This window comes from Motacilla alba, chromosome 8 (genome assembly GCF_015832195.1).
Source record: "Motacilla alba alba isolate MOTALB_02 chromosome 8, Motacilla_alba_V1.0_pri, whole genome shotgun sequence".
NCBI lineage: Eukaryota > Metazoa > Chordata > Aves > Passeriformes > Motacillidae > Motacilla > Motacilla alba.
Window position 1 is genome coordinate 10,491,827 of NC_052023.1, and position 26,128 is coordinate 10,517,954.

Sequence of the window (26,128 nt, forward strand, 5' to 3'; positions counted from 1 at the left end):
CCGCCGCCCTCTTCACAGCCAATAGGAATTGGACGGCAGGCCGGGGCTGGCCGGCGAATCAGGAGGCCGGGCGCGGGGCGGTTGCTAGGCAGGCGGGACCAGGCAGTTGCTAGGGGGCGGTCGAGCGGGGGCCGCGCGGGGCTCCCTCAGCGCAGCCACGGCGGGACCCCGGCCCCGTGCCGCCCGCATCCCCTCGGTATCCCGCCCGCTCCCCGCCTCCGGGCCCCAGGGAGTGTCGCCGGATGAAACTGATCCCGGTCCCGCGGGCGCTCAGCGCGAGGTGGACGCTATCCCCGGGTACTTGGGGGCTGCAGCGAGCGGGTGAGTTTCGGGCGCGGAGCGGGGACACACAACAGGCGGCTGCCAGCCGAGCGCACGAACCCCGCTAAGTATGGTCCTACGGTTTCGTGTGTAAACAAAGCCGGAGTAGAACTTGACTCTTTGCAAGCGTTTGGCAGCGAGCGCAGACTGGGGCTGGGCCGGCAGCAGGCCCGGCCCACGCCGCGGCGCTGGGCCAGCGCGGTCCGGCCCTCCAGAACCGTGGAGAAGCGCCGCCGCAGCCAGCGGGTGTTGCCAGCGATCCGCCCCGGTTGTGTCAGGGGCTGGGACCTGGCAATACAGCTTTAGCAGCAAAGGCCTTTTTTGAGTGTGTGCAGGGCCGAGTGCTTAACAGAGCCTGTCGAGGGACACTGACCTCTCCTTCCCTGGCTGGGACTGGCTGCGATTTTCACACTCTGCTGTGCTAAATACATTCTAAATCTCTAAGTGCCAGTGAGAAACCTTGAAAGTAAGCACAACCCACCTGAAAAAGCTCAAAGCTATCATCAGAGACCACACTTGTTCCCTCATGCCTAAATAAAACCTTAATTTCACTGTTCCTTCTGATACACGTTTCCTTTGCTGTCGTGCTACAGGTGGGCAGCAGCCCTGAAAGGCCTGACAAAACACCACTCCAACACAGGTTCTCCCTGTCTGCTGCCTCTCTGACCTGCTCAGATCTTGAATTGCCAGGTATACACAGACCAAAGCCCCAAAGTAGATTATAGCAGCAGCAGGCATGGCACACAACCTCCTATAAAAAGCCAGACAATTGTCAGGTAACAGTTTTGAGACAAATTGCATTTCTGGCCTTTTTTGTGGCTTGGCAGCTGCACTTGTCATCCTCTAGTCAAGAAACATCAACTTTCTATTATCACAGAATCACAGAATGGTTTGAGTTGGAAGAGACCTTGAAGATCATCTTGTTCCACTCCCTGCACTGGACAGGGACACCTTCCACTAGACCCGGTTGCTCAAAGTCGCATCCAACCTTGCCTGGAACATTTCCAGGGATGAGGCATCCATAAGTTCTCTGGGCAATCTGTTTCAGTGCCTCACCACCCTTGTAGGGAAGAGTTTCTTCCTTACATCTAATCTAATCCTGCCCTCTTTTGAGTTCAAAGCCATTCCCCCCTGTTCTATCACTACAGGCCCTTGTGGAAAGCCCTGCTCCAATTCTCTCTTTAGGCACAGGAAATTGTGTAAGGTCTCCCTAGAGCCTTCGCTATTCCAGGCTGAACAACCCCAATTCTCTCAGCCTGTCCTAACAGGAGGGGTGCTCCAGCCCTCTGGGCATCTTTGTGACCTCCTCTGGACCTGCTCCAGCAGGTCCATGTTATTGCTGTGTTTGGGACCCCAGAGCTGGACACAGAGCTCCAGGTGGGGTCTCAAAAGAACGAAGTAGAGGGGCAGAATCACCTCCCTTGCCCTGCTGCCCTCAGGAGACACGCGTCAGCCTTTTCAAGATGTCAAGTGGCAAAATGTTCCCGTGAGCAGAAAAGTGTAGGCATGGAAGCTTGACAACCTGTAATTGCTACTGGGGACTAGATTGCTTATTATAACTGGCAAAAGGGCAACAATGAGCTTTTAATTGGAAGGATCGGTATTATTCCTGCCCTGAGAAATGAACCAGGTCAAACAGGGGAAAAAAAGGAAAGAAAAGAGGAGAAAAATAGTCACTCTTAACTAGGAAATGTTACAAATGAAAATGGCAATGTTGCTGAGGACAAGAAATTCGAGGACTGTGGGGGAAGGAGTTGCCAAGCTACTGTGCAGTCTGCTCAGATTTTTTCAGTGTCACAGCTTTTTCTCTTTCCTTATTTAACAACTATTTTGCCTTTGAAAAACAAAATTTAAAGCAGTGGAATCCCAAAGGAATAGTGCTTTGTCAGGATGTTTCTTGGAGTAGCTGATCTTTAAAGGTCTCCTAACCCAAACCACTCTATGATCCTGTGAGTTAATATCACTAGGAGGCAAGCCAAGCTTGGGCAGTGCCTGCACAGCTCCTGCTACAAGCATCAATGGTATGCACAAAAAATATGAAAATCAAAAGAGCAGAAGGGCACCTCAGAGCCCAGAAATTCACCTTTGACTAGCTGCCATTTAGCTGCAATCCCACCTGCAAAACTGCGGCCTTTACAGAGCTGCTTATCTGAGGCTGTGTTGGGGCTACCTGGTATAACTAAGGAATGGAAAATTTTCACTGGGGGAAAAAAAAAAGAGAGTAGTAATAGCCCAGCTCCATTGCTTAATGCAAATATGGTTGGTCTGTTTGAGACTCCAAACACAAGAAGCTGAAGCGTCTTACAGCACCGTCTCCAGACCATTCCTTCAGATCTGGAGCACAGTGTGGTACTGATACCAGAGGGTGGGAAAAGTCTCAGGCTGATACCAAAGAAAATGAGGCCAAAAAAAAAAAACAAAAAACAAAAGCCAGCTGTGGTAAATCCTTTCTAGCTGGGAAAATAGCTGGGAAAAGCTGAGCAGTGCAGCTCAGGAATGTCAGTACCAAGCCCTGGGAGGAAGCAGGGTGGCTCTGCCTGCAGTGTGGCACAAGAGGACTGGCTGGCATTGCTGTTGATCCACCATGCACCATGGTTCTTTTGTTCTCCTTTTATTTTGTGAGATAGATAGAAATAATGGGAAATAAATGTTGAAAGAATAAGTGTTTTTAAAATGGTGTGAGTCCATTCCCTTTGGAGAGGTGTTGGCTTTGTGTGAGCAGGCCAGAGGAGTGGACAAAAGGGGCTGGAGAAAAGCTGTCACTGCAGCAGCTGGTTTTGCTGCTCTCTGACCTCTAGAAGCCTGTCCCCTTGCCAAGGTGGCATGTCTTCACAGTTTGTTCACTGAGCCTTTCCTGGTCTGTGAGATGAGCACGAGGCTTTGGCCATGTGGCTACCAGCAATAGCCTTGTCTCTGAGGCCTGGGCTCACTCATGTTATTCTTTGTGCATTCCATGCTGAAGTTATTCACCCTTTCTCTGCCTCCTTGTGCTTCTACTCAGTCCACAGACAAGCCCACGGACGGGGAATGAAGTCCAAACTGTTCCTGGATGAAGAGAAAGAAGGTCCATGCACGTGTGCATATCTGTAAGTGTTCTGGCAACTTTTGGTGAGAATCTCTGCATTTAAGGCTGTACATGGACAAAAGCTTTGGGCTGCTCATGTGGCAGTCCTGCTGAGTGCTCAGTGAGTGGCAGAAGCATTGTCACCACCTGTAGTTTGGCAGCAGAGCCCGAGCATTGTTGCTGCAGCACAGGCAGGTGCTCACCGCCCATCTCCCAGCTGGCTGGCTGCCGACAGTGAGCGTGGTGCCCTTCCTCCCCAGACACACCCGTGTGTGAGCAGGTGTTCACTCGGCTGTGCCACTCTGCCATCCTGGGCCCCCACAGCAATGACAAGCTTCCCACTGCCAGCAGCAATGGCACGTGCCCACACACACCTGCACACGTGTGCTGCCTCACAAGGGCAGCAGCTTGATTTGCCCTTGGATCTGCATCCTCAGCGAGGCTGCTCAACAGCCCCTCAGGCTGTAGCGAAGCAGTGTAGTAACGAGCCAGGCTAGGGGAAAACATTTCTGCATCTGGCACCTACCCAGGAACCCGTCTGGCCTGGCAGGGCCATGCTATGTGTGGCTGAACTCCAGCAGCCACTGAGGAATCACTACGGTGCCCATAGCCGCACTAGGGAAAGCTCATCTGTCCACCATGCACTCCCACCCATTGTGGACACGCTGGCCAGGGCAGATTCGGCTCCCTGGGGAAGGATGGAAATACCCCAGGGCCCTGACCCATGTGGTTCTACCCCTTGCAGTGGCTTTCCCCTCACACACCTGCGCTGTGTGCAGGTGCTGATCTCTCCAGGAGCCGACACTTCGTGCCTTGCAGTGCACACATGGGCAGGGCTGGCCTGGGCTGTCCCAGGCCACACAGAGCAGGCAGGGCTGCCAGCCTGGGCAGGTTTCACACCTGAACAAACGGGAGCTGCTCTGCAGTCAGGGGCCATGTGACGGCTTTACTGCTGAGCACTAACTCTGAATACGTGACCGTGCTCAGTGCTGCAGAGCAGCGTTACTGCAGCGACCACGAGGGTGGCAATGACTGGTACTGCCACCAAAGCCATCACCACCGACCTCTCTCTCCTGCATGTCCAGCCAGTCAGTGCACTCCTGCACAACTGTAAGTGGGCAGGAGGTGAGCACACACATGCACAAAGGGAATTGTCATAGAAGGTTTCCAAGCTCCTTGCAGGTACAGGGTCCCTGCAGAAAGTGCGGCGCACTCATGACTGGGACATACCTGTGGGAAAGAACTTACCTGCCAAGGGCTGAGGAGGGTACCCCCTGCCAAAGGGTTCTATGGCCTCTGCTTATTGCAGAAGAAACAGACAGGAAAGCCAGCTTGTATGAAACCCAATTATTCAAATTTATTAACATCAAGAATTATGCAATGATGCTGTAGATTTTTTTATTAACAAATAGAAAACAGACTGTATACAACAGTGACCCCTACAGCACTATGCATCCACAAGGTAAAAATGAATGTGTCCTCCAACATTACCAACCCTGGATTGCTGATTTCAACGTAGCTTGGATTCTTAACATTCGGAATACATGTGATAATACAATTAGATACCCTTCCACCACCTTTATTCATAACTCAATGCACTCAAAAGAGGGCTGCTCACTCCCCATCTTTAGTGCAAGCGTGATATAATAAGGAGTATTAATATATAGTACCATTAAATTAAGTCCAGTAGTCTTGCCACATTGGTTCATTAGAACATCCTGAAGTAGCGGAAAGTACAATATTCTAGTGACTCTTAACATTTGCAGGATAGCAGAAATTATAGATACACCCAACCTCTGAAGCCATGTGTACTCCCCTCCCCTTCCCTGCAGTACCCTGCTTCCAAAGCGAGATGGTCCAGCTCTGCTGTGGATCAGCTGGGCTTGTGCTCCTTGCCTTTGTCAACGCTCTGACGCACTCCACTGGTGAGAGGTGACAGGATGGCGCTTGCACGCACAGAACCGTGGGATTAACACAAAGGGCCGTGTCTTGCTCTTTCCATCCCCTCCCTGGGGAACTGTGGGACCCCCTCGCTACTCCTGCCCCCTCTACAGCAAGACACACAAAAAGAGGTTCCAATGCCTGGAGCCCGGGATTTCGGGTCTCTCACAAACAAGGCGACGACAACTCACGTCATATCAGGATCTGCCAATACACACGGTCACTGGATTGGTTGAACACGTATCGTAATAGGACTGAACAGTTTCCAGCTGACAAAGGGACGCTTCTCTGGCGACCCCATATGCCCTCCCAAACCCAAACCTACTAAGGAAATAATGGGGGGGGGGGGGAAAGACTAAAAAAATAGTTGGTAGCTTCGGTCCAGTTCCATGAAATTTCATATTCTACAGAGGATTAAAAAGCCTATGGGGAATGTAGATGGGCAGGAACCACAAGCCAGCTGCTGCAAATTACCAAGGAAGCTGCACTAAAATGGGCAGAACCAGCAGTGACTGGGCTGAAATAAACACAGGGCAGTAAAAAATGTAAAAGCAAAAGGAAATTAAAAAAACCAAAACCCAACTCCCAAAGGTTTGGCGGGTCCAGTTCTGCTTGGGCAAAACATTAAGACTTGCAAAAAATAAAAAATAAAGAGAGAGAAGATTATAAAAACCACTAGTAACTATTTTACATGTTTAAAAAAAAGATCCCATTCCACCCACCTAAAGCCTTGCTGTGAAATGCAGTCGGCATGAGAGAGGGTGAGAGATGCACATGAGCAGAAATTCAGCCAGAGACTGGAAATGCTTTTGGAATCGGATTCCCTCATTTGGCGCTGGGGCTAAGTTCCTAAATGCCGTGGTCAAAACTGGTTGGCGTGGAGGTCTGCTGCCTAGGCAGTACCTCCACCTGTACAGAAGGACTGAGGAATGGGCGGCTCTGGCTCAGAGGGACCCGTCTCCACTCCTAGACATCCCCACCGCGACTGGAGGAAAGCACTGTTACGTTGCATAGTGGTCGAAGCTGCCAAGGTACTCCAGTGCGGCTCTGTAGCACAGCTGGTACTGGTCCTGCAAGGCAGCAACGAGGGAAACATGAGCAGTGGGGACACAAGGACAGTGGGCTGTAGGGTCCAACATCCAGAAGCATCAGGGCCCTCCCTTCTCCCACAGGAGGGGAGCTCACCTCTGTCTGCACCATGGCCGGCCGCTGCGTCCGCAAGGTCTTCACCATCTGGAACATGTCCACCACGCCCTCGTAGCGCATCCTCTCCAGCACAATGCTGAGTGTGATGAACACGCCAGTGCGCCCAACCCCGGCACTGCACAGGGAGCAAGAGGGGCCACTCTGAGTTCTGCCAGCCCCAGAAAGGCTCTGCAGAGCTCCTAGGAGTGGTGCAAGCTGCTCCTGGAGCACAGGGACCTGCTCACTAGGGCAAGACTGCAGTCCTTACCTGCAGTGCACTGTGATGGGCCCATCCTGCCCGAACTGCTCCTTGGTCTTGTGCACCTGCCCAATGAAGTCAATGAAACCCTCTCCTGTCTTTGGCACTCCCTGTTCAGGCCAGTCTGTGAACTGGAACTGGCGGATGGTCCGCGACTGGCCGTCCTGCAGGGAGAGAGGTGTTAGGTGAACCATTGGTGAGGGCTTGATCTCACTCCCCTCAGTGCTGGTGCTCTGACCTGCTCTCAGACCCCCTGAACCAGGCCAGGTGAGAAGGTGCACAGGCCACAGGTGAGCCCAGGCAGATAATTTGCTGCATGTTTGGGACCTGTCTCTGTTCTCCCATGTTCACCCCAGGGTAGCTTAGCTAAGCAGGCCTTTGCGCCCCTACAGGGTCCACTGGGTCAGTGTTTGGGGCCCAGCTCCACCCTAGAACCATGTTTACTGTAACACAGGGGTCCTGTGCCTGGTCAGATGCTGCACACACAGACTCCAGGTGCAGGGGGACCTGTGTTAAATGCTTGCTCAAGTGAGCAGCACAGGCAAGGCAGGGTCAGATGCTGACAGGGAAGCCTGAGCTGTTCATGGGGCTGACACAGCTGGCAGGGCTGAAACCTGTGGAAAGAGGAGCAGTAGGTGGTGGGCAGCAGCCCTTTTTGCCTGCAGTGCAAGGCAGCATTTGCTTTCCCATTTCTCCAGGAGCTGTTGCATACTCCCTTGACTAGCCTGGGTAGGGCAGAGGCATGAGAGGCATAGGAGCTGGGGAGCCAGCAGATGCACTCACCCTGGCATCTGTCACCTTGAACTCCCGGAGGATGTACTGTGGCATGTTGTACTCAGCCATGGGGTCCACCACGAAGTACTGGTACCGGGCAGAGCGCTCTGCAGGCCAGTACTGATGGCACTTCTCCTGTGGATGAGGAGCAGGGTAAGACATTAGCACTGACAAGCTGCTGCTCCTCCCTCCCGCTCCCTGGGTGCCTGTGTGGTTGTGGGGCCACAGGGTCAGCCACCAGACAGTGGGGGGCTCACCCAGAGTGAGTGGTGCCAAACACAGACTGGGGTGAGCCAAGAGCGTGTGCCCACAGACAGCAGCCCCACAGCCCCCTTGTCCCCACAGCAGGACTCGTACCCGGCCCATCTCACGCAGCTTTGTCAACATCACCACAATGGTGGAGTCGTGCTCCCAGAGCATCCGCCAGAAATCCTCTGTGGTCTCGGCCAGTGGTCCCTGCGTGGCGATGTAGGCCTTCTGCTGCCTGTGACAAACATAATGGTGCTCAGAGCAGCTCCTCAGAGATGGGCAGCAGCTGCTTCTGGGGGCTGGTGGGCTGGAGGCAGGGCCCCATGGTACCAGGGAGCAAGTCTGACAATCCAGCTGTAGAAGGCAGGTCTCCAGGATGAGCCATGGGCTCTGGGAGAGAGGTGAGCTGGTCCAGCATTTGTCTTCTAAGTGCTCCCCACAGACACAGTGAGCACAACTTGGAGAATCCAGAAAAGCTCTTAGTCCTTGCTGGGGTGACAGTGTCCCCTGCTCAGCCTCTTGCTGCTGCTTGTCTCCAGTGCTGCTGCTGCACTGAGAGCCCTCTTGGCACCCAGGCCCCCACTAGCAGGCTGCCAGCACCCACCTGGGCTGGAAGGAGAGACTGTGCTTGGGGATGATCCCAGCAGCACCCCTGTGTTCCTTTTACTCTCTGCAGTACCCGCTGTCCCTCCCATTGCATGGGAGAACAGAGCAGCTGAACCAGGTCACCTGGATTACACACTCCAGACAAGAACGAGGGCAGTGTGGAAACCATGAATACAGTTTTGTCTGCTTTTCTAAAGCTTCAGAATTTGTTTTTGGTTCCGCTGCCAACAAGAGCACCTCTCCTAATTTTCTGTGTGACCTGCCCCAGACTAGCCTCCATCCTGAAGAAAGCCCCCTTGGTGCTTTGGACTCAGCTCTGGCATGCTGGTACCGTGGCTCTCTGAGCTCCCAGCCTGGCACAGCAGAGCCCGGGCTGGCTCCACCACTGAGGGGCGCTGGAGCCCGTGGGACCAGGGCTGGCTTCTTCCATCCTGCCTTCCTCCCTCCATCCTGCCTTCCTCCCTCCGTTTTGCCTTCATCCCTCTACGGTGCTATTTTTAATGGTGCTAAATTAATGAACATGCTGCAGGGCAGCTCTAACATGCGAGATGCAGACAGGGGCTGCTTCAAGGTGGATTTATAACATGCAGCAAAAAAACAGGGAATGGGAATGCAGAACGATGTGAAAAAGCTAATAAAGATGCAGCATCAGTGGTATCTGCAGAACCTTGGGCCAACTGATTTCTTTAGATAACTAGAAGAATGATGGTTCAAAGGAAGGGATGGAAAGAGATAACAGAACTTGGGGATAGGGTAAGTAGCACATGAAATGGTACCACCTGCTGTGATGACAGCCCTCTCTCTCCCTCCATAGCATTACCAAGAGGGAAAGCCAGTGTTGCTCTCTATCAGCTCTGGAGCCAGGACAGTGGCTGCAGTCCATCTGTTGGACTCAGGCTGCAGCCAGGCAGCCGCCTTAATGACTAGTGGTGGGTGGCTCTGTGCCACACACCCAGGAGGTAGCGGAGACACTCTCTGCTCTGTCACAGCTTTTCTCCAGCCCCTTCATCCCTCCCTATTACTCTGTCCCACCCTGAGGGAGCCTGGCTTGCTTCAGTTTTCCTGTGTTGGGATGCTCCCAGAGCTGCTCCCCTTTTGCTCCTTGTCCACTCTTGCCTCCACGTAGCCCTCCTCCCTGGGAACTCTTGCTGGGCTCAGCTGCTGGAGCAGTGACAAGGCACAGAGCTGCTGGCCTGGCTGCACCCACATTTGTTCCCTTTGGCAGTGCCTTTTGCATCTCAGAGGTTACCAGTCCAAAAGAGGCAGGTGTGCAAAGCCAAGCTGGAAGGGACATGTGCCACATCTATCATTGCATCCCCCACTCCAGCACTGATGATGGTGCACATGAGGGATGACCTTACAGTGATGGTGCACAGATGACAGGAACAGGCCTTTTATGTGCATCATTGTGATTTGGTTTGGATTATTGTCTAGGGGTTGCTTGGGAAGGGGATGTGGCCACTGGGCTATTCTCTCCTGGCATTTAGCATCTGAGAATTAGATGTCAGCAGACAGATACAGAAAACTTAAGCATTACTGCCCCACTAGATCTTAATTTGTGCTTTCTAAACTGTGTTCTGGTGAGAATAACCTGGTGATGGACTTCCCAGTGTCCAGTACCAGCCCTGCCTGAGGATCCAGACTCCTCCCAAAATCAAGACATGGAGCAAGCCTTGAGCTGCTGCCTGGATCAGCCACTCAGTGGAAGCACACTCCTAACTCTAGTTGCTACAGCGGGGAAGCAGGTTTGAGCTAGGTACTGTAGATATAAAACACAAGCCAAGGGATGCCTACCAGAATATCCCATAAAACCTCCACAGGAGCCAACACAGCCTGCCACTCCAGCCATGTGGACATCTGTCTACAGCAACACAAGCCAGCCTGGCAGTGCTCACTCACAGGCAGTCTTCACATATTGTAACTACACACACTGCAGTGTCTGAGAAGATGGAAATAGATAAAACGCAACAAAGTGGTCCCCAGCCCACCTCAGGCAGTCAGGACCAGTCCTTGGGAAAGAAAAGGCAGCTCTGCCTGGCTTTCCAAGCAGGCAGGACAAACTGGCACAGTCACCCAAGGTAATCCTTACCTGTAGCCATCTATGAAGCTGGCATTGATGTAGTCAGAGCCCTCGACGCCGCGGATGGGCTGCAGGCAGACTCTTGTCAGCTCATACGGCATGATGTTCACGAGGCGGTTCTTGAATTTGTTGCATGGGAGGTTGGCACTGATGAAACGTGAGGTATGTGCTTTAGAATTGGCCAGCAGCTGAAAGAGGAGGAGACACATCAGATCCCTGCTGGAGATGCAGCAGTCTGGGGGCAGAACTGGATCCTGGCAGCAGTCATATAGTGTAGTGGAGACCCACAGCAGCTCTCTGACACACACAGAGCCATGAAGCTTTGTACCACTCTGAGCCAGGGATGTATGCTTGGTGGTGGCATGGGCACGGAAGCAAAGCTTTTCCTCTTCCAACAATGTCTAGTTATTTACTTCTCACCCCAGAAGAACCCAAGAAAATGTGAGAATTGTGACAGTTTTAGGTAAAGAAGATATATTTTGGGTTACTGTGAGACATTTTATGGCTCTTTTTGACTCCCATAAACTGGAGTCAGGGTAAATGTGTTACTTAGATCTGCTGGCAGTTTCAAACAGAAGTCACTCTTCCTTCCCCCAGCTTCTTTCTTTTTTGTCTTCCTTCCCCAAAAGACTGCCTCCAGCATCTCCAGAACCACCCTTCTCTCTGTGAGTGGCAGGTTGACCTCAGCAGAGACTCTCTGCAGGGGGACAGGGTGCTTTCTGGGGAGCAGTGCAGCCATGGGAGGCCCTCCCATATCCTGCTCCCCAGGGTTTCCCATGCAGTGGACACTGCCAGGGCACAGAGAGGGGCAATTTCATTACTGTTCTCAAGACAACTTTGGAGAAATGGAAGGAAAGTAAAATTTTGTCTTTCTTACAACAGAATTGCTTGAGTTGAGCATAATTCTGTGGCTCTCCTTAGGAGTTTTTCAGTGTCACCATGAGACACTGAGGCGGCATGTTTTACTGTTCCAACCCCAGGATACCAGCAGCTCTGATAACCACAGGACAGAGCTTCTCAACTATTCCTAGTTTACATGGAAAGTCAATATTTTGCCTCTCCTGCTCCTTTGTCACTTGGAGGGAATCCCCAGGGTGAAGGTGTACTGTTGCAGTTCATTTCACAGCCTGGTCTGCATGGTCTGCTGCCTCCCTGCGTGAGCTGTATTCCCCTGCAAGAGTTCACTGGACTAATGCACGTCATCTGAGAATATGGGCACTTAACAGAGCTCACTTCAGCTCCAAGGCTGTAATAAATATCTGCAGTTGGCATACACAGATACAGGCAGAAAAATGTGGGCTTGGCTTCTTAAAAATGGTGTGCCTTGAAACACAGCCTTCATCAATTCTAGACAGCGAGGCTTGGTGTTGAGGTGGTTAAAAGATTACAGAGCTTAGCATTGAAGAAATGAGACCAGAAATGTCTCACATATTTAAATTGGAGCTGTTTCCAGACAAGTTGTTCACAGTAACATCAATTATCACTAACATGATATGCATCTGATTTCAGATGCAGCTCCTGCTGCACAGTGAACCTAGAGCAGAATGTGCTGCTGGGAACTGCACATCCATCTGCCTTTTATATCGTCCCCAGAAGCTGCCAATCCAGGGGGGACCATGGCCGACACAAGCTTTACAATTCAAATGTATTTTAAATCACTGCCTACCTGCTTTGGAAACACACAAAAGAATAACTGTCTGTAATGATCCACAGCCCACCTCTCCCACCTCTCTGGATGAGCAGCCCCTGGAGCTCTGTGGGCAGAGACAGGGCACCAGAGAAGTGGGATGCTGGGGCTCTGCCACCAACCTTGAATTCCAGCTCCATTGCAGTGACGCTCTCGCCTGGTGGCACCTGGGTCAGCTTCTGGATGTGGGCGAAGAGGTTGCGTGCGGGCACCTCGGTATTGCCGCACGTGGCAGCCTCCAGCAAGGCCTCGTGGATGAAGATGTACTGGTCCTCTGTCTGCACCATGTAGTTGCGCTGGGAGCGCATGCATGTCACGTGCCCGTAGATGTCCACGGTCTTCTCGTGCTTCATCCGCTCCAGCATGGCGTCGATGACGATGAAGCAGCCAGTTCGGCCCACGCCAGCACTGCAGGAGCAAAGCACACGGTCTGAGGCGACACAGTCTCCTAGAGATGTCACACAAGCTCTAACAGTGCTTCAGAGATCAGCCGGACTTACGGCACACAAGGGGAGTAAAGGCTGCTCTCTATGAGCGAAGCTCCAAACAAGAAGTGACAGGAGGAGCGAGGGAGAGAATCACTGGAGAATGTGAGAGGCTCCTCAGCCTTTCTGCTGTCCCCCTCTCACTGCTGGAGTGGAAAGGACATGGTGTCACCCTGCTGATTCCTGTGGTGGCTGGCAGCCCCTCCACAAGGGAAGGAGAAATGGGTTTAACAGGCCAGAGAGTGACAGCACACGTGTGTATGAAGTCAGAAGACATGAAGAGCAGACTGGGCCCTAACACCAGTGAAGTCCATAATTTCCAGCCTGCGTGTCCCCTAACCTGGGTCACTGTTTCCTCACCCATAAAATGAGCAAGGACAGCCTGAGAGGGGAAGCAGAAAGCTGACATTATGCACGACTGTGCTGAGACCTTTGCTCAAGCACCAAATGCCTCTCCACAGCTGTTGGATGGGCAGTAGCAAACTTAAGCTACTCACTCTGAGATCACCCTGAAAACAGCAGATACACTGTTGTGACATGTAAACACAGACAGAGATAGGGAGCTTGGCATTCCCTCATTTACGGTACAAGTCATATCCTTAACAGGGCTTTAATACAGCTTGTTTGTGTGTTAATTACACCCCACTACCATCTGAAACAGAGCATGAAAGAAGAGCATTAAACACTGCTGGTAAGACGTATGCTGAAACAGCAATGATGGAGTGGTTTGCTCAGTAACAGTCCCCTCTTGGCTGCTACAAATAAATCTTGACTGGGTAAGATGCTGAGCCTTAGTAGACTAATATTTTGCCTTAAGAGCTGCCTTTCTACCCTGTGAAAGAGTACAGCTGTAAATACTGCATATGAATGTTCATAGAGGTCACTGCATGCATTTCTGTCAGTGATGTGCATCTGAAAGTACCACCCACTTATGCTGGGCACAGATAATTTAATTTTTAAATGGCACTTGCAGTTTTGCAGGAAAATGTGTTTTCTAAGGCTCTCCATATAGCAGTGCTGTTTAATCTGATACAGCAGTAACAACAGAAATGCCACCACTGCATTACCACTGCTGGGCCTGTTCTGCTGCCAGCCCAAGCATGCAGTGCAGGTTATGCTACCATGAAACCTTTCCCACAAGAACGGGAGACTCCATTTTCAGACAGGTTAAAGCTCCTGCAGCCAGAAGGCAAACACACAGTCCTACCTGCAATGCACAACCATGGGCCCAGCATCTGTTGGGTTACAGGCCTTGACCCGTCGCAGGAAAGCGAGGATTGGGGTGGGGTATTCTGGGACCCCGTGATCAGGCCAAGCCATGAACTGGAACTGTCGCAGCTCTGTCTTCTCATTGGAGCCATTCTGTCCAAGACAAAGAGGAGTTGTTTGCATGAGAACATCTCATCCCAGTGCAGGAAGCCACTGATAGAGCAACAACAGCCACAGGCACGCAAAGCTCTGTGTGATGATGCATTTACTGGACTTTCACCAGTGAAAACTTGGAGGAAAAACACAGGTTTATTGCAAAGCTCCTATTCATACAGATGCTCTGTAGAAAGGCAGTTTTACAGACAACAGAGCATCTCTGCAGGAGTGGAGCAGACTGCAGGGAAGGTGAAAGACTCTTTTTGGCACAGCACAGGCTCACTACCTGCATACTCACTGACATTCAGGGAAAATGGGCACTGGGCACGGAAGGGATACAGCAGCCAGTTCCCTCCCTGCTCCTCTGCATCATGGTGTCCCTGGGCTGTGTGACCAGCCTGTGACAGTAGACTGCCCTGCTCCTCTCTGGGCTTGGCTAAGTGATCTATGCAGCAAGCAGCAGGAATGGCTGTGTGGTTACTGGGGCCTTCCTGGGGCACGAGTGTGTGCCCCCTGAGCACTGGGCTCCTGGCACAGACTCAGCCACGCACAGAAGCACTTGCTGCAAAGCCTGTCTGCATTGACACTACTGCTGACACTGCCCCTAGGGATTTCCAAACAGTAATGAGGAATGCAGCAGGCAGGAGAGAAGGGTTTATGCTCATGTCAGAAATAGCCCCTCCATTTGCATTATTAGTGACAGGAGTGATAAAAATTCACTGCTTCCCATGTTGTCCCTCTAATGGGAGGACAGCTGCTACCTGTACACTCATCAGAGGCGAGAAGAGCCCTGCTCTGGGGCCCATTGCAGAAAGCACGCAGAAGAGCAAGCATCAAGTATCCTGGCCAAAGTCCAGTGGTAGCCAGATGCACAACCTGCACCTGATCTCCTACTGCAGCCCATCTGTGAGACATGGCTCCTGTGTGGACTGGCCACATGCCTGGCCAAGCCAGGTACAGCCAGTGGCCACTGCCTGTGGGCCATGGAGCACCCTGCAGCATTGGGAAGCATCCCTGCAATACGTGAAGCAGCAGCAGCAGCCAGTGCCATACCTTGTACAGCGCAAAGGTGCGGACGGTGTAGGTCGCCAGCTCGACTGTATCCAGCAGGACCACCTGGATCATCCCATAGGTTTCTGTGCCCCGGCTCGGCCAGTACTGGTCACACTTTACCTGCAGGGAGGTGAGGAAAATGGGTCAGCAATTGGCTGCTGGCTGGGTCATCTGGGATGAGGAACAGGGCTCTGCCCTTCAAAGGGTAAAGACAGAAATGAGTCATTGTGTGTGTGGGGGAGAGCTCTAAAATCCAGATTTCCTTCCCTCAGAGTCTCCCAATCCCCAGTAAAAAAGCAGCACCCACTGGACCCCTTTCCATAAGAATATTCTGAGCTAAACTGACCCACAAGGCTTATCTAGTCCAACTCTCAAGTGAATGGCCCATATGGGAGTTGAACCAATCTTGGTGCTATTACCATGCTCTGACCAACTGAGCTGATCTCAGTGAGTGGCTACTCACTGAAAGAGGGATTCTCCTTTTCCCCTAGAGCCATCAGTGGAAGTGGCAAAGAGGGCCAGGCCACCAGACAAGAGCAGCAAAGGTAACATCAGATACCAAGACAGTAAGCAGCAATTCCTAGCAGTGATTCGTGCCTGCTACAGTTCTTCTCTGCCTCCTGTTTGGTGAGATGGGCATCTCTGGGGCTTTGCCTGAACCACCCCCTGCCTGAGCTCCACCTGGGTGAAGAGAAGGTGGGCAGCTGTGGGATGATGGGAGACGAGCTAGTACAGCAGGGAGGAGGAAATGGTGGTTTCTTTGGGCATTGCTCTACTCAAAGGGCAGCTGAGGTGAATAAGATGCAGTCTGTATCCCCACCAGCTCTCAGCTATGCCAGCCTGGCATCCTTGACCCACAGCTGTGGCAGGACAGAGCTGAGTCCAGCACAGTACACAGCAACAGGCAGTACCTTTCCCATAACATCCATAGCCTCCCAGGGTGCCCTGCCAGCATGGCCTTGGGCAGCAAACCACCCTTGAGACAGGTGGGACACAGCCCATGCCAGGGCTCCAGCCTGGATGCTGTATCCACCCTCCCTGCACTGCTGTAGGCTTGAGTGCATTGAGCATCACCAAGCAACACTAACCTGCCCCTGTGGCAGGTGGCACATCCCTGAAAAACTACATCTCCCAGGTGTTTCAAAACGGCTCTGCAAGGAACAGATGGCAGCTTAGACACAGATACATCTTGTTCTCCCTCTGCAAGAAGACACATTCTGTGGCCAAACTATCCCTTCAGGCCCCTCCTGCAGGCAGCACTGTCCCATCATGAAAACACTGCTGCTTCCTAGAAACCTCCTGCCTTGCATCATCCTTACCACCCCTTTCCAACCCTGCAGTAAGAGGGCTTTGAGCTGCTGGTCACAGCTTTCGTTGCATCCTACTTGGCAGACAGCCAAACACATCCCCAGGGGCCCATCCCTCTGCCCCCTTCACCTCCCTGCACATCCCTCCCTGCTCACATGCTGCTGCTCTCCTCCTCCTCTTCACAGCTCAGTGTTTTCAAACTACTCCTCCATTTTTTTTTTTTTTTCTGTGAAGCCCCAAGCTCCCTATTTAATTGGCACCCTGAGCATCCCTGTTTCATCTGGTACCTGGCTCCCCACCCTGCAGAGCCACAGTGCCTGGCTGACAGGAGGAAAACTTCATTCCCACCCATGTGCACCACACCGAAAATGGTTTCCCACCCTAGGAGAGAGGAGTGAATGGAAGATCATCTGTGCTTGTCAAGGAATAGTAAACTTAATTATTAGCGGAATGTGTTTACAGGGGAACGCGAGGGAAGGGAAACAATAAGCTTAATTAGGAATCAATGAAGTTCTGCCTTTTAATTGAAACCACTTGCAGCAGGGTGGGGCTTGTGAGAGCTGAGAGCCCACATCCTGCACTCTGGCTCTGGAGTGCAGCAACCTGGAGTCAGAGGGGTACATCTCTCCCTGCTTTTTGACTTCTGCTCACAGTAAGGCCTGCCCTGGCAGAAGTGCCTGGAGCAAAGCTGCCTAATGGGGTCCTGCAGGTGCCTGTGCAAGCAGAACAGCTCTGCTGCCTCCTGCCCAGGGTCTCCTGCTGTTTGGGCTGCTGTACTGCCTTGGATCTGTGGCAACATGGCAGGCCCTGCAATAATCTCAGGATTCCTCTTCCTCACTGGGCACAGAGCATTTGATGCTGACTGGCTGCAGCACCAGCAACTTGGAGGTCACAAACATTATTTCACAGCTGAACTGATCCCATCCTCATGAGTGGGTGCCACCTGCAGGCTGTCTCCACACGGTCTGAGTTTGTCTTGCCTGGCTTGGGGACGATGTGACCCTCTCTAAGGGAGAGGAGAGCAGCACGGCACCCTGCAAATGCTGGGGACAGCTGCTTGCTGTGGTTTGCAGAGGATGTTCAGGGGAACAGCACAGCCTGTGCCTGAGCCTACACCTCAGGGACAGCAGTCCCCTCCTGCCACCCACATGCTGCAGGGCTGTGTACTCAAGCACAAAACAAACTTCAGAGGAGTTCCCTGTGTGGGATAATAGCAATGCCTGGGCTGGTAATTGAAAATTATTTATTCATGACCAGATAAGAGTCAGTCACATTTTCTGCCAAATTTACCCATAATGTTTATGCCCCATTTTCAAGCTCTGTAAATTTTATGCTGAAGCTGATGCACTGTGGCACTAAAGCAGATAAGAGATGTTTTCTTCTGGCAGTGCTTGTTTCTCATTAACTTAAGGAGCACAGTAATGTCCTGAACAGCCATTTATTGCAGCTTTGCTGAGTGGCTCCTGTTCCTCCCCTTTGACGCCCTGAGCCCAAGAGCAGCCGGGCACCTCTCTTCAGCTTGAGAGCTGTGCTCTGCCCCCGGCCCTGCTCACAAGCTCCAGATGGCACTGCTGTCAGCAAAAGGGCTGCAGCATCATGTGGCTGCCAGGCTTCCCTTCCCCAGGGCCCTTGAGCACCAGCCTCTGAACACCTCCTCCTGGGGACATGAAATGCCAGGGGAAATCACACTCCAGAGATGGCTGCTTGGTGCTCTGGGCTGGAACAGAACAAGCCACGGCACTGCTGTGGGAGACTTGGCTCTGCCAGGCTCTAGGGATAGCCCAGGGTAGGAGAAATCCTGCTTTAATACCTCTCTCCTGGCAACACCGCCCGGCAGGGATGCACCACACTCGCAGCTTGGGGAAGCTAATCTACAATGTGTGTTTCTGAACTGCCACCAAATGATTCTGAAACTGATTGTAAAGCTTTGAAGGCAGCTAAATTGCACAATCCAGCCATTTCTATCCTTTATGTGCTTCTCACTTTGTGAAAACATGAAAAAGGGAGGATGATTTAGACCATCAAGCCAGCTAAAATTGCAGACCATAAAAGCTGATGCTCTTTAAAGATTTTTTTTCCCCTCTGCAGCTCAGGAATCCTTTAAAGCAGTGTCACCCCCACAGAGCTGCCAAGCTGCTGCTGGTCCCGGTCGGCTTATCACAGCAGCGCCGAGGGTGACCTGGGGAGCTCGCCTGGAAAGGCAGCAGAGCCTGCTCTGCACTGAGCAGCTCGCCATGAGGAATGGGCTTGCTACCCACCCCGGGCTCTGCAGCTGGACAGACAGTCCTGTGCCTGTGCCAAAGCGCCTGGGCAAGGGGACTTTCAAGCAAGGTCACCCTTGGGTAATGCTGTGATGCCATGTGACTGCCTGGAGCACTGCTGTCCCACAGCAGCATGAGCATCAGCAGGCAGCAATGCTGCAGGGACCCAAGGGGTTACATCAGTTGAAGTTTGAAGTCTCTGGAGCAGAATGAACTGCAAAACAGTGACTCATGTTGAAAGTTTGGAGCAATGGGCAATGATTTGGATTAGGATCTTCACTGGTCCCAAAAAGGAGTGCTCCCAAGAGAGCTGTAGCGCTCACCAAAAGGGCATGAGGAAAAGCAGAGCAGGAAGGTGGCTAAAAGCAATCTTGCCTTGGAAGATGCTGAAAAAGACAACAAAAACCCCCAAGAAAATCATCTCCTGGAAGTCCACATTGCAGCTCTCCACCAGAACCGTGCTGTGAGGGAATGCCCTGAGACACCTACAGGGTACAGCAAACGCATCCAGGGAAGTCCTTGCTGTGGTTCATTGGTTCAACTCAGAGTGACCAGGCTTCTCCACTGCCTCTCCTGGCAACCTGCCTCTCCCACAGTGCCAGAGAAAACTGCCCACTTCTCATTAGTGCTGGGGATGTGCCAAAGAGGCAGCAGGACATAGGCAGGCAGTGCCGGGAGCAAATGCAGGGGTCTGGGTCTGATCAGGTCAGCCTAGAGCCCTTGGGCAGTCTGCCCAATCAGGCAGGCTGCCTGAGATTCTCCGAGGGCTCTGGTCACCTCCTGCCCATAACAAGGATTCAATGTCACCAAAAGCCTGACCACACGCACTGTGTTTGGGACAGAAACCAATACTGCAGGATGATAGGATGGGGTGTGCTGGGGGGAGATAACACACAGCTTAGCAGCACAGACATCTCAGGCAAAGACAAGTCCCTGTGGGGTCAGAGGAAACCTGTTATCTTCAAGAAACAGGCACCTTGAAGTGCCTTGCCATAACTAAGAAACCCAGAAGTCAAGTGAGTCAAGATTCCAGGCATGGATTTATTTGGCAACCCAGAAGGGCTTTTCCTTGTTCTTCAAATATATGCTCCATCACTGAAATGTGAAGGCAGAAAAAAGTCCTCATACAACCCTCAGCTGCAGAGTGCAGCTGATCAGAAGCTTCTGATCTTGCTTAGCCTGTGTGCCAAGCCCTGAGCCACAGGGCAGGTCAGAATCATTTCCCTGCTTGCTTGGACTGTGTGGGTGACAGTGGCCATTGGACAGAACAGCCAGGGCTCTGCAGCAGGAAGCACAGTGCAAAGCTGGGGTTGGATCTCTAGAGACAGCTCATCTCCCAGGAACGCTCTTTTTCCCTACAGGCTGTAGGGCATTTGAAGATGTCAGGAAACCCACCAACAATGCCTGTTTTTTTTCACATTAGGAAAAGCAGATCTGTTTTCCCATGGTGATTGCCACTTCCTCCCAGCCAGGGTGGGCTGGGACACCCCTGCGAGGATTTTGGGGCTAAAGCTTTGAAAAGGAGGGAGAACATGCAGACAAAAGTTTTAACTAAACCCAAACTTGACCATTTCTGCTTCTCAAGAATGAGCTTATTGGGCTAAAAATAATCAGTGCTTCACAGCTTGAGTGCACAAACCCCTTCTGCTGTTGGCATGGCAACACTAAAATATTCTGCTAGTACAAATGCTCACCGCTAAAATTTTACTTTTAGGAGCAAACTGAATCATGAGAGAGGCAGAAGCTGCCTCATCCTTGGGCAGGTTTTGCCCAAAGGGTGCATCTGGGCACAGGAGCACTTGGTCACAGCTTACTAACTCCTGCTTCAGGGGCTGAGTAAGAACCTCTGTCACGAAAACTGTTATCATCTGCAGTGAGGGCTCCCACTCCTCCAGCTCATGCCCTCCCCACGGTCTGCAGGCAGCTTTGCGTTTATTACATCAGAATATCTAATCCTGGCAGTGTAAGCTGGTAATTTATACATGTTGTCATTGGACGAGGCACAAATTAGTCTTGTTATTGCAATGAGACTTTGTCAGCCATTCCCCTGCGTTGCCAGAAATGCCAGGGCCCTGTCAGGCTGCTGGATGCTGCCAGTCCCATCCAACTACTGCAGCTCAGCTTCTCGGGTGGTCCACACTCTCCATCTCAGGGCTTTCCTTTCCCCCTTCCATGTGAGTGATGTGGCCAGGAAAGGATGGGTGCACACGCAGACATGCAGGCAAAATAGAGCTAAACGAGCAGGCCAGCAATAGGAGGTTTTGCCACCCTTTTGCCCCACAGGGATATGCTTACAAGGCATTTGTTGCTGGGCTGCATGAAGCAGCGAGCCGCATCACTGGAACTGCCCCTCCCTGGGTGCCCTTATGCCTTATGCTGTGAAGCACTCCCATTCCTCCTTTCTTCTCCCCAACAGCCCCAGAAAAGAGAGAAAGCACACACTGTACCCTGGACTTCTCCTCCAGCCTGGTCATCATGACTATGGTTGCTGTTCTCTGTTCCCACACCATCCTCCAGAAGTCGCTGAGGGTTTCTGGCAGCGGTCCCTGCGTGGCGATGTAGGCGTTCTGCTTCCGATAGCCATCAATGTAATTGGCGTTGATGTAATCACTGCCTGGGACCCCTGCGGAGGAGAAAGAGGGCAAGAGTTACTGGGCACAATCCTGTACCTCCTGCTCTGCTGGGCCCCACAGGCAGGAGAAGAGGCTGGCATGTTCACAAGGTGCTTGACAAGTCTCCTTTACGGGGTGATGTCAGGATCTCTCCTAGGGATCCTGCAAAGGACAGTGATGGTGCCTGAAAAAAGAAGAGCCCTTTGTAAATCCCACATTAATGCAACAAGCAGGCAACACCAAAGCAGACAGCTGCCACACACACACACAAAGGAAAATTCACAGGAAGGAATATTAAGGAGCTCATTCGGCCCCAAGCAACTGACTGAAATAATTGTCTTAAATTCACCAGCAATTTGTTATGGTCCTACAGCACCTTTTAAAAATGAGGCTCCTTTATTAGCTTGTCTCTGTTAGCAAGGGATGTCAGGCAGGGATGTTCCCCCATCCTTCCTGCAGGGACAACTATCCCCAAGGAGCCAGAGATCTTCCTCCTACCACCACTGAAACCCTTTAGCGTGAGACCCCCTCTGCCGCCTGCTGGCAGAGGCTGCTCCAGCCCCCACGAGGCCTCCACCACTTGAAGGAAAGGAATTCTTCGTAAAGGCCTTTAAAATGCAAACACATAGTTACTAAAATAAATTCGGTAAAGCAGAGGCCTGAGGCTGCTTCCGAACCCTGCTCAGCATGGGCTGCCCAGGCTGCAGGGATAGAAAGCAGCAGGAATCTCATTGTCTCCCCAGGAGAGAGCATCTGCATTTCATTAGAGAAAGGAAATAAAGCTGGGGGTCACCCCTCGTCCTTTTGTCCTGGGGAAAATTCTACAGCTCTGTTCTCCAGGTCTCAGCAGTCTCCAGCAGACACAAAGTGCTGGCAGCGCTGGGGGCGGCAGCAGCTGGAGTGCAGCGCTTGGCTCCCTTGGCATGGGCAGCATGGAGCTGGCAGGGTGCTTCGGGAACAGTTCCCGGGAAGGCACAGACACTACTTACAGCAACTGAGTCAGCCTGGAAAACAGGGATTCCCCCGTGTGCTCACCCCACAGCTGTCTGTGAGGGTTTGCCCATGAGCAGACATGCCAGGCCTTCACATGGCTGCTGCTGCTGCTGCTGAACAGGGCTTACTGTGAGGGACTGTTTGGCTCTCTTTCCTCCTCTTGAAGGGGATGAATAGTGCATTACCATCAGAGAAGGCTTTTCCATCTCCCAAAAAAGGATGCTAGTGACTGTAGGGCCACCTGTGTGCAAAGCCAGGCCCCAGTTCCTTCCCCAAGCAGGGTGCATTGAATTAGCTGTATCTTCCTCATCCTCAATCGGTGGGCTCAGATCTGGGTGAGCAGAGCTGGGTGCTGGTTTATAAAACGAGGGGAATGGGTGAGCTTGGGCTCCAGCTCCTCTGTGTGCAAGAGGACTAGAAACATGTATTAGCCCAAACTCCAGGGATGTGGGGCTGGTTCTTGGAGTCATGGGGGTCAGTGCTATGGACACGCGGTCCTGATGCACCCATGGAGGACAGGGATCTATGGAGTCTGATGTTCCAGGGGAAGGAGCACCCCATAACCTGTGCTGCTCTGGGCACTTATTTGGGACCATATATTGACAAGTCTCAGAACACAGTGCTCTGAGGACACTGGGAATGCTCTACAGTGCCCTTCCTGTTCTGGCCAGCCAGAACACACAACTGATCATGCTGATGCTTGGTGTTTGTCCCTGCTCAGAACACAGAAAAAGATGGTCTCCTTGCTACAGCCAGGTTCAGCTGCTTGTTGGGGTGCCCACTGCAGTTACCCTTACCATCGATGGAAGTCAGGATGACACGTGAGTGGTCATAGGCTATCACATTTGCATAGCGGTTTTTCGGTTTATTCACTTCCAGGTTGGAGTTCTCCCAGGTGAACTGCTGCCCAGGATCAATGGACTGTGGAGAGAAGGAGAAGGAAGGAATTGGTAGCGGTTCCAGCACATTGGAGTGCTGCAGCACATGGGTTTCAGTCAGGAAATCTGCATTGCCCAACACACCTCTCCCCAGGCCAGACACAGCTTCCATGGGTGTCCACAGCAGTAGCATCAAGCCAGACCACACCGAAAACCAGTTTCCAGTGGCACATGCATCCCACTATCTGCAGGCAAAGCAGTCCCTCACTGAGGCAGCCTACTGCAGATGACCCTTCATCTCCTCTGCTGCGTGCTCATCCTTTCCTCTGGAGCTACCCATCAGCAGAAATTTGGTCTTCTGCCAGGATTCCAGAGAGACCCGACTGTGCAGATCTTGACCTGGTAGTTTTATTAGCTGTTGAACTGCAGTCTCTTGAAATATAGCAAGCCCTGGGTGTCTTGTGCCCCAGGAGCTTTTGGTATTAGTGTCCTGCAAGACAGCCTGTAAGCATTTGCCAGGGAATAGTCATGAAAATTAATAGGTTACTGTGCACTGCTCCAGCTACTTATGCAATGTAAACATCTCTCGTTTGAGTTAATAGAGTGACAAGAAACTATAAACCTGGAGAAGAGATGCAGTTATAAATCTTGGCCTGCACGCTATGCACCTGCGTGAAAAGCACACATCCCACTCCCACCTGGCCTCGCACACCCAGTGCCTCTTCCATGAGCCACGTGCTGGTGCACCCAGTCCATGGCTGCTCCATGGCCAGGCAGCCTCTTCCCAAAGCCTTCTCTATTGTCTCAGTCCATGCACAGAGCAAGGTGAACAAGGACCATCCCCAAAGCACTCCTCTGAGATGGGATGGTCTTGTTGTCCGAGAGACACGTGAGACACACAGGTAAGACACCTGCCTCAAGCAGGGACTTGCTCTGCACATGCAGCCCTGGGCAAGCTGGGGGCAAGCAGCTACACCAGAAATCAGACATCCCATGAACTCCCTTCCCCCCAAAATTAACAACACTGTCAAAACCTTCTTAAAATCTTGCTCCAGCTCAGGTCTCTGAAATTTTGCTGGCCCACAGACAAAACACTGGGGAAATAGGCCAAGGGAAGCACTGCATGCTGTGCTCCCTGCAGGCATCTGCGTTCATTGCTTGGAAGAGCTGTGTCAGAAGGTTTCTCAGGCAGTGAAATGCCTGTCTGTCAGCTCTGGATCAGCTGTGAGCAAAAGGCCGAGATGGGAAGCACAGCTCCCTGCCTGGGCTGACATGAACAGCTCTCATGGTCCCTCTGCTCAGTTCCACCAACCACCAGCTGTGCACACAGTGACACCCATCGATGCCCCCTCTGCTCCTGCTGCAGAGCAGGCACTTCCCAAGCAGCCAGCAGTGGGTGTGGGCACTGGCTTGAGTATGGAGCACAGGTAGTGCCTGCATTGCTGCACTAAGCCCTGAGGGCTTTGCAGCACATGCAGGGCACGGCCAGTGCTGTGCCAGGTGGCAGCTGTCTGTCCCCAGGTGTGGCCCAGGCTGCCTGCAGGTAGAGGAGCCAGTGCTGACGAAAACACACAGGAGGATGTTACATCACAGCGATGCTAATAGGTAGTTTGGGAAATGTAGGATGTAAATAGACATTTCCTGCAGAAAACCTGTAATTTTCTATTATCAGTGTAATAAGCAGGCAGCCTCTGTGCTCAGAGGTGCTGCAGCCAGGATGCTGGGAGTGGAGGCTGCAAGCACCACTTCTGGCTGCAAACCCACTAGCCTGGCTGCCACAGACCTTGCACACTCCTCTGCCCAGGCACAGAGACATCTCAGCACAGCTCACAGCTCTCTGGGTCACTTCATTTTGTTCACTGTGTTTTGCTTTCAGAACAGGCTGCTCAGGGGATCTGCTGCTTAGATGCTCCCCACTCTCAGCCATGTGGCAGGGAAGACTGCTGCCCACCAATGGTGGGTCTGAACTGCACAAGAGGAATGCAGAAATGATCGAAGACATGAGAAAAAAAAGAGGTATATAATATGAAAGGACTTTATGGTTTGCAGTAGAGATAAGTAAGTGAGGTTTTGACATCAGTCTGATCAATATGGAGCACACTGAAGGAGAAGCACAAACAGACAAACTAATGAGGAAAATATGGACCCATCAATGCCTATTAGAAACATAAATACCTATTTTTCACAAAGGTGGGCTTAGTCTGCACAGACAGCCCATGAAGAGACTTGACTAGCTGGGTGGTAGACCTGAGACTGGCTCTGAAGGTATCAGTGAGCATCTTCTTGCTGTGAAGAAGCAACCCAAGGAAGCACCAGCTGTGACTGCACTCTGTGAACACTCTCAGTGGGCACAGCTGGGGGCTGGGGTGAGCCCTAGCCCTGCAGCAGAGGCAAGCAGAGCTCAGTGCAGTTGTTCATGCTCAATCTATGCTGCAAATCCCTGCCAAAAGGCTGCAGGGCTGAGCCAGCTGTGGGGTGAGGAATGCTTTGCACAGCAAGTCTGTGTCCTGCCATGGCAGAGGAAAGGGTTATTTCCTGGGGGAGGACAAGGCTGCCAAGAGCCCCCAGAACGGAGGAGGAGCATCAAGGTGTTGCCATTAGGGTTAACAGCTTTGATGTGCAATGAGTATGAGCAGAAATGGTCTAATCATCATCAGCCTCTTAAGAGGGCAAACAGGTGAGAAAGTCAGAACTACTACAGCACCTGAGTGCAAAGAGGCTCTAATTAAATACTCCTGCAAATTAGTGACTCATTTAGAAGTAAAATGATTTAATTTAAACTCTGGTGATGAATTAATGTACACCTGTTCCCCCCTTTAAGGCAAACAAATGAGTAAATAAATGGGAGGATGATGGGCTACTTGGAGAGAGTTGGAACCCCTACATGGAGCAGGGGTTGGCAAGTCTTGTCCCATCTCTGTACAATGCTCTGCAGCCCCTGTGTGCAGTAGCACTGCCTCGTCTCCCCACCTTGCTCCACAACTGCCCTGGCACCAGGAATCTGCTC

At 52.0% G+C, this 26,128-nt stretch overlaps 1 protein-coding gene and 1 long non-coding RNA gene across 20 annotated transcripts in view; one reads left to right on the forward strand and one right to left on the reverse strand.

Annotated features, from left to right (window-relative positions):
- The first annotated feature begins 185 nt into the window (after nucleotides 1-185).
- Nucleotides 186-12,281, forward strand: LOC119703721. The gene is made up of 3 exons (XR_005257745.1): nucleotides 186-321; nucleotides 3,323-3,407; nucleotides 11,989-12,281. It is a non-coding gene; the product is annotated as an uncharacterized LOC119703721 (long non-coding RNA).
- The window catches only part of PTPRF (protein tyrosine phosphatase receptor type F), a 376,703-nt gene continuing 355,292 nt past the window's right edge, over nucleotides 4,718-26,128 (reverse strand). For all 19 annotated transcript variants that reach the window (XM_038143940.1, XM_038143941.1, XM_038143936.1 and 16 more), the window contains 11 exons: nucleotides 23,041-23,164; nucleotides 21,086-21,261; nucleotides 15,070-15,189; nucleotides 13,859-14,013; nucleotides 12,289-12,574; nucleotides 10,489-10,667; nucleotides 7,902-8,028; nucleotides 7,554-7,679; nucleotides 6,780-6,934; nucleotides 6,512-6,647; nucleotides 4,718-6,396 (listed from right to left, as the gene is read on the reverse strand). In XM_038143940.1, coding sequence (XP_037999868.1) covers nucleotides 6,328-6,396; nucleotides 6,512-6,647; nucleotides 6,780-6,934; nucleotides 7,554-7,679; nucleotides 7,902-8,028; nucleotides 10,489-10,667; nucleotides 12,289-12,574; nucleotides 13,859-14,013; nucleotides 15,070-15,189; nucleotides 21,086-21,261; nucleotides 23,041-23,164 — 1,653 coding nt within the window. In that variant the 3' untranslated portion in view covers nucleotides 4,718-6,327. The remainder of the gene's footprint in view (nucleotides 6,397-6,511; nucleotides 6,648-6,779; nucleotides 6,935-7,553; nucleotides 7,680-7,901; nucleotides 8,029-10,488; nucleotides 10,668-12,288; nucleotides 12,575-13,858; nucleotides 14,014-15,069; nucleotides 15,190-21,085; nucleotides 21,262-23,040; nucleotides 23,165-26,128) is intronic.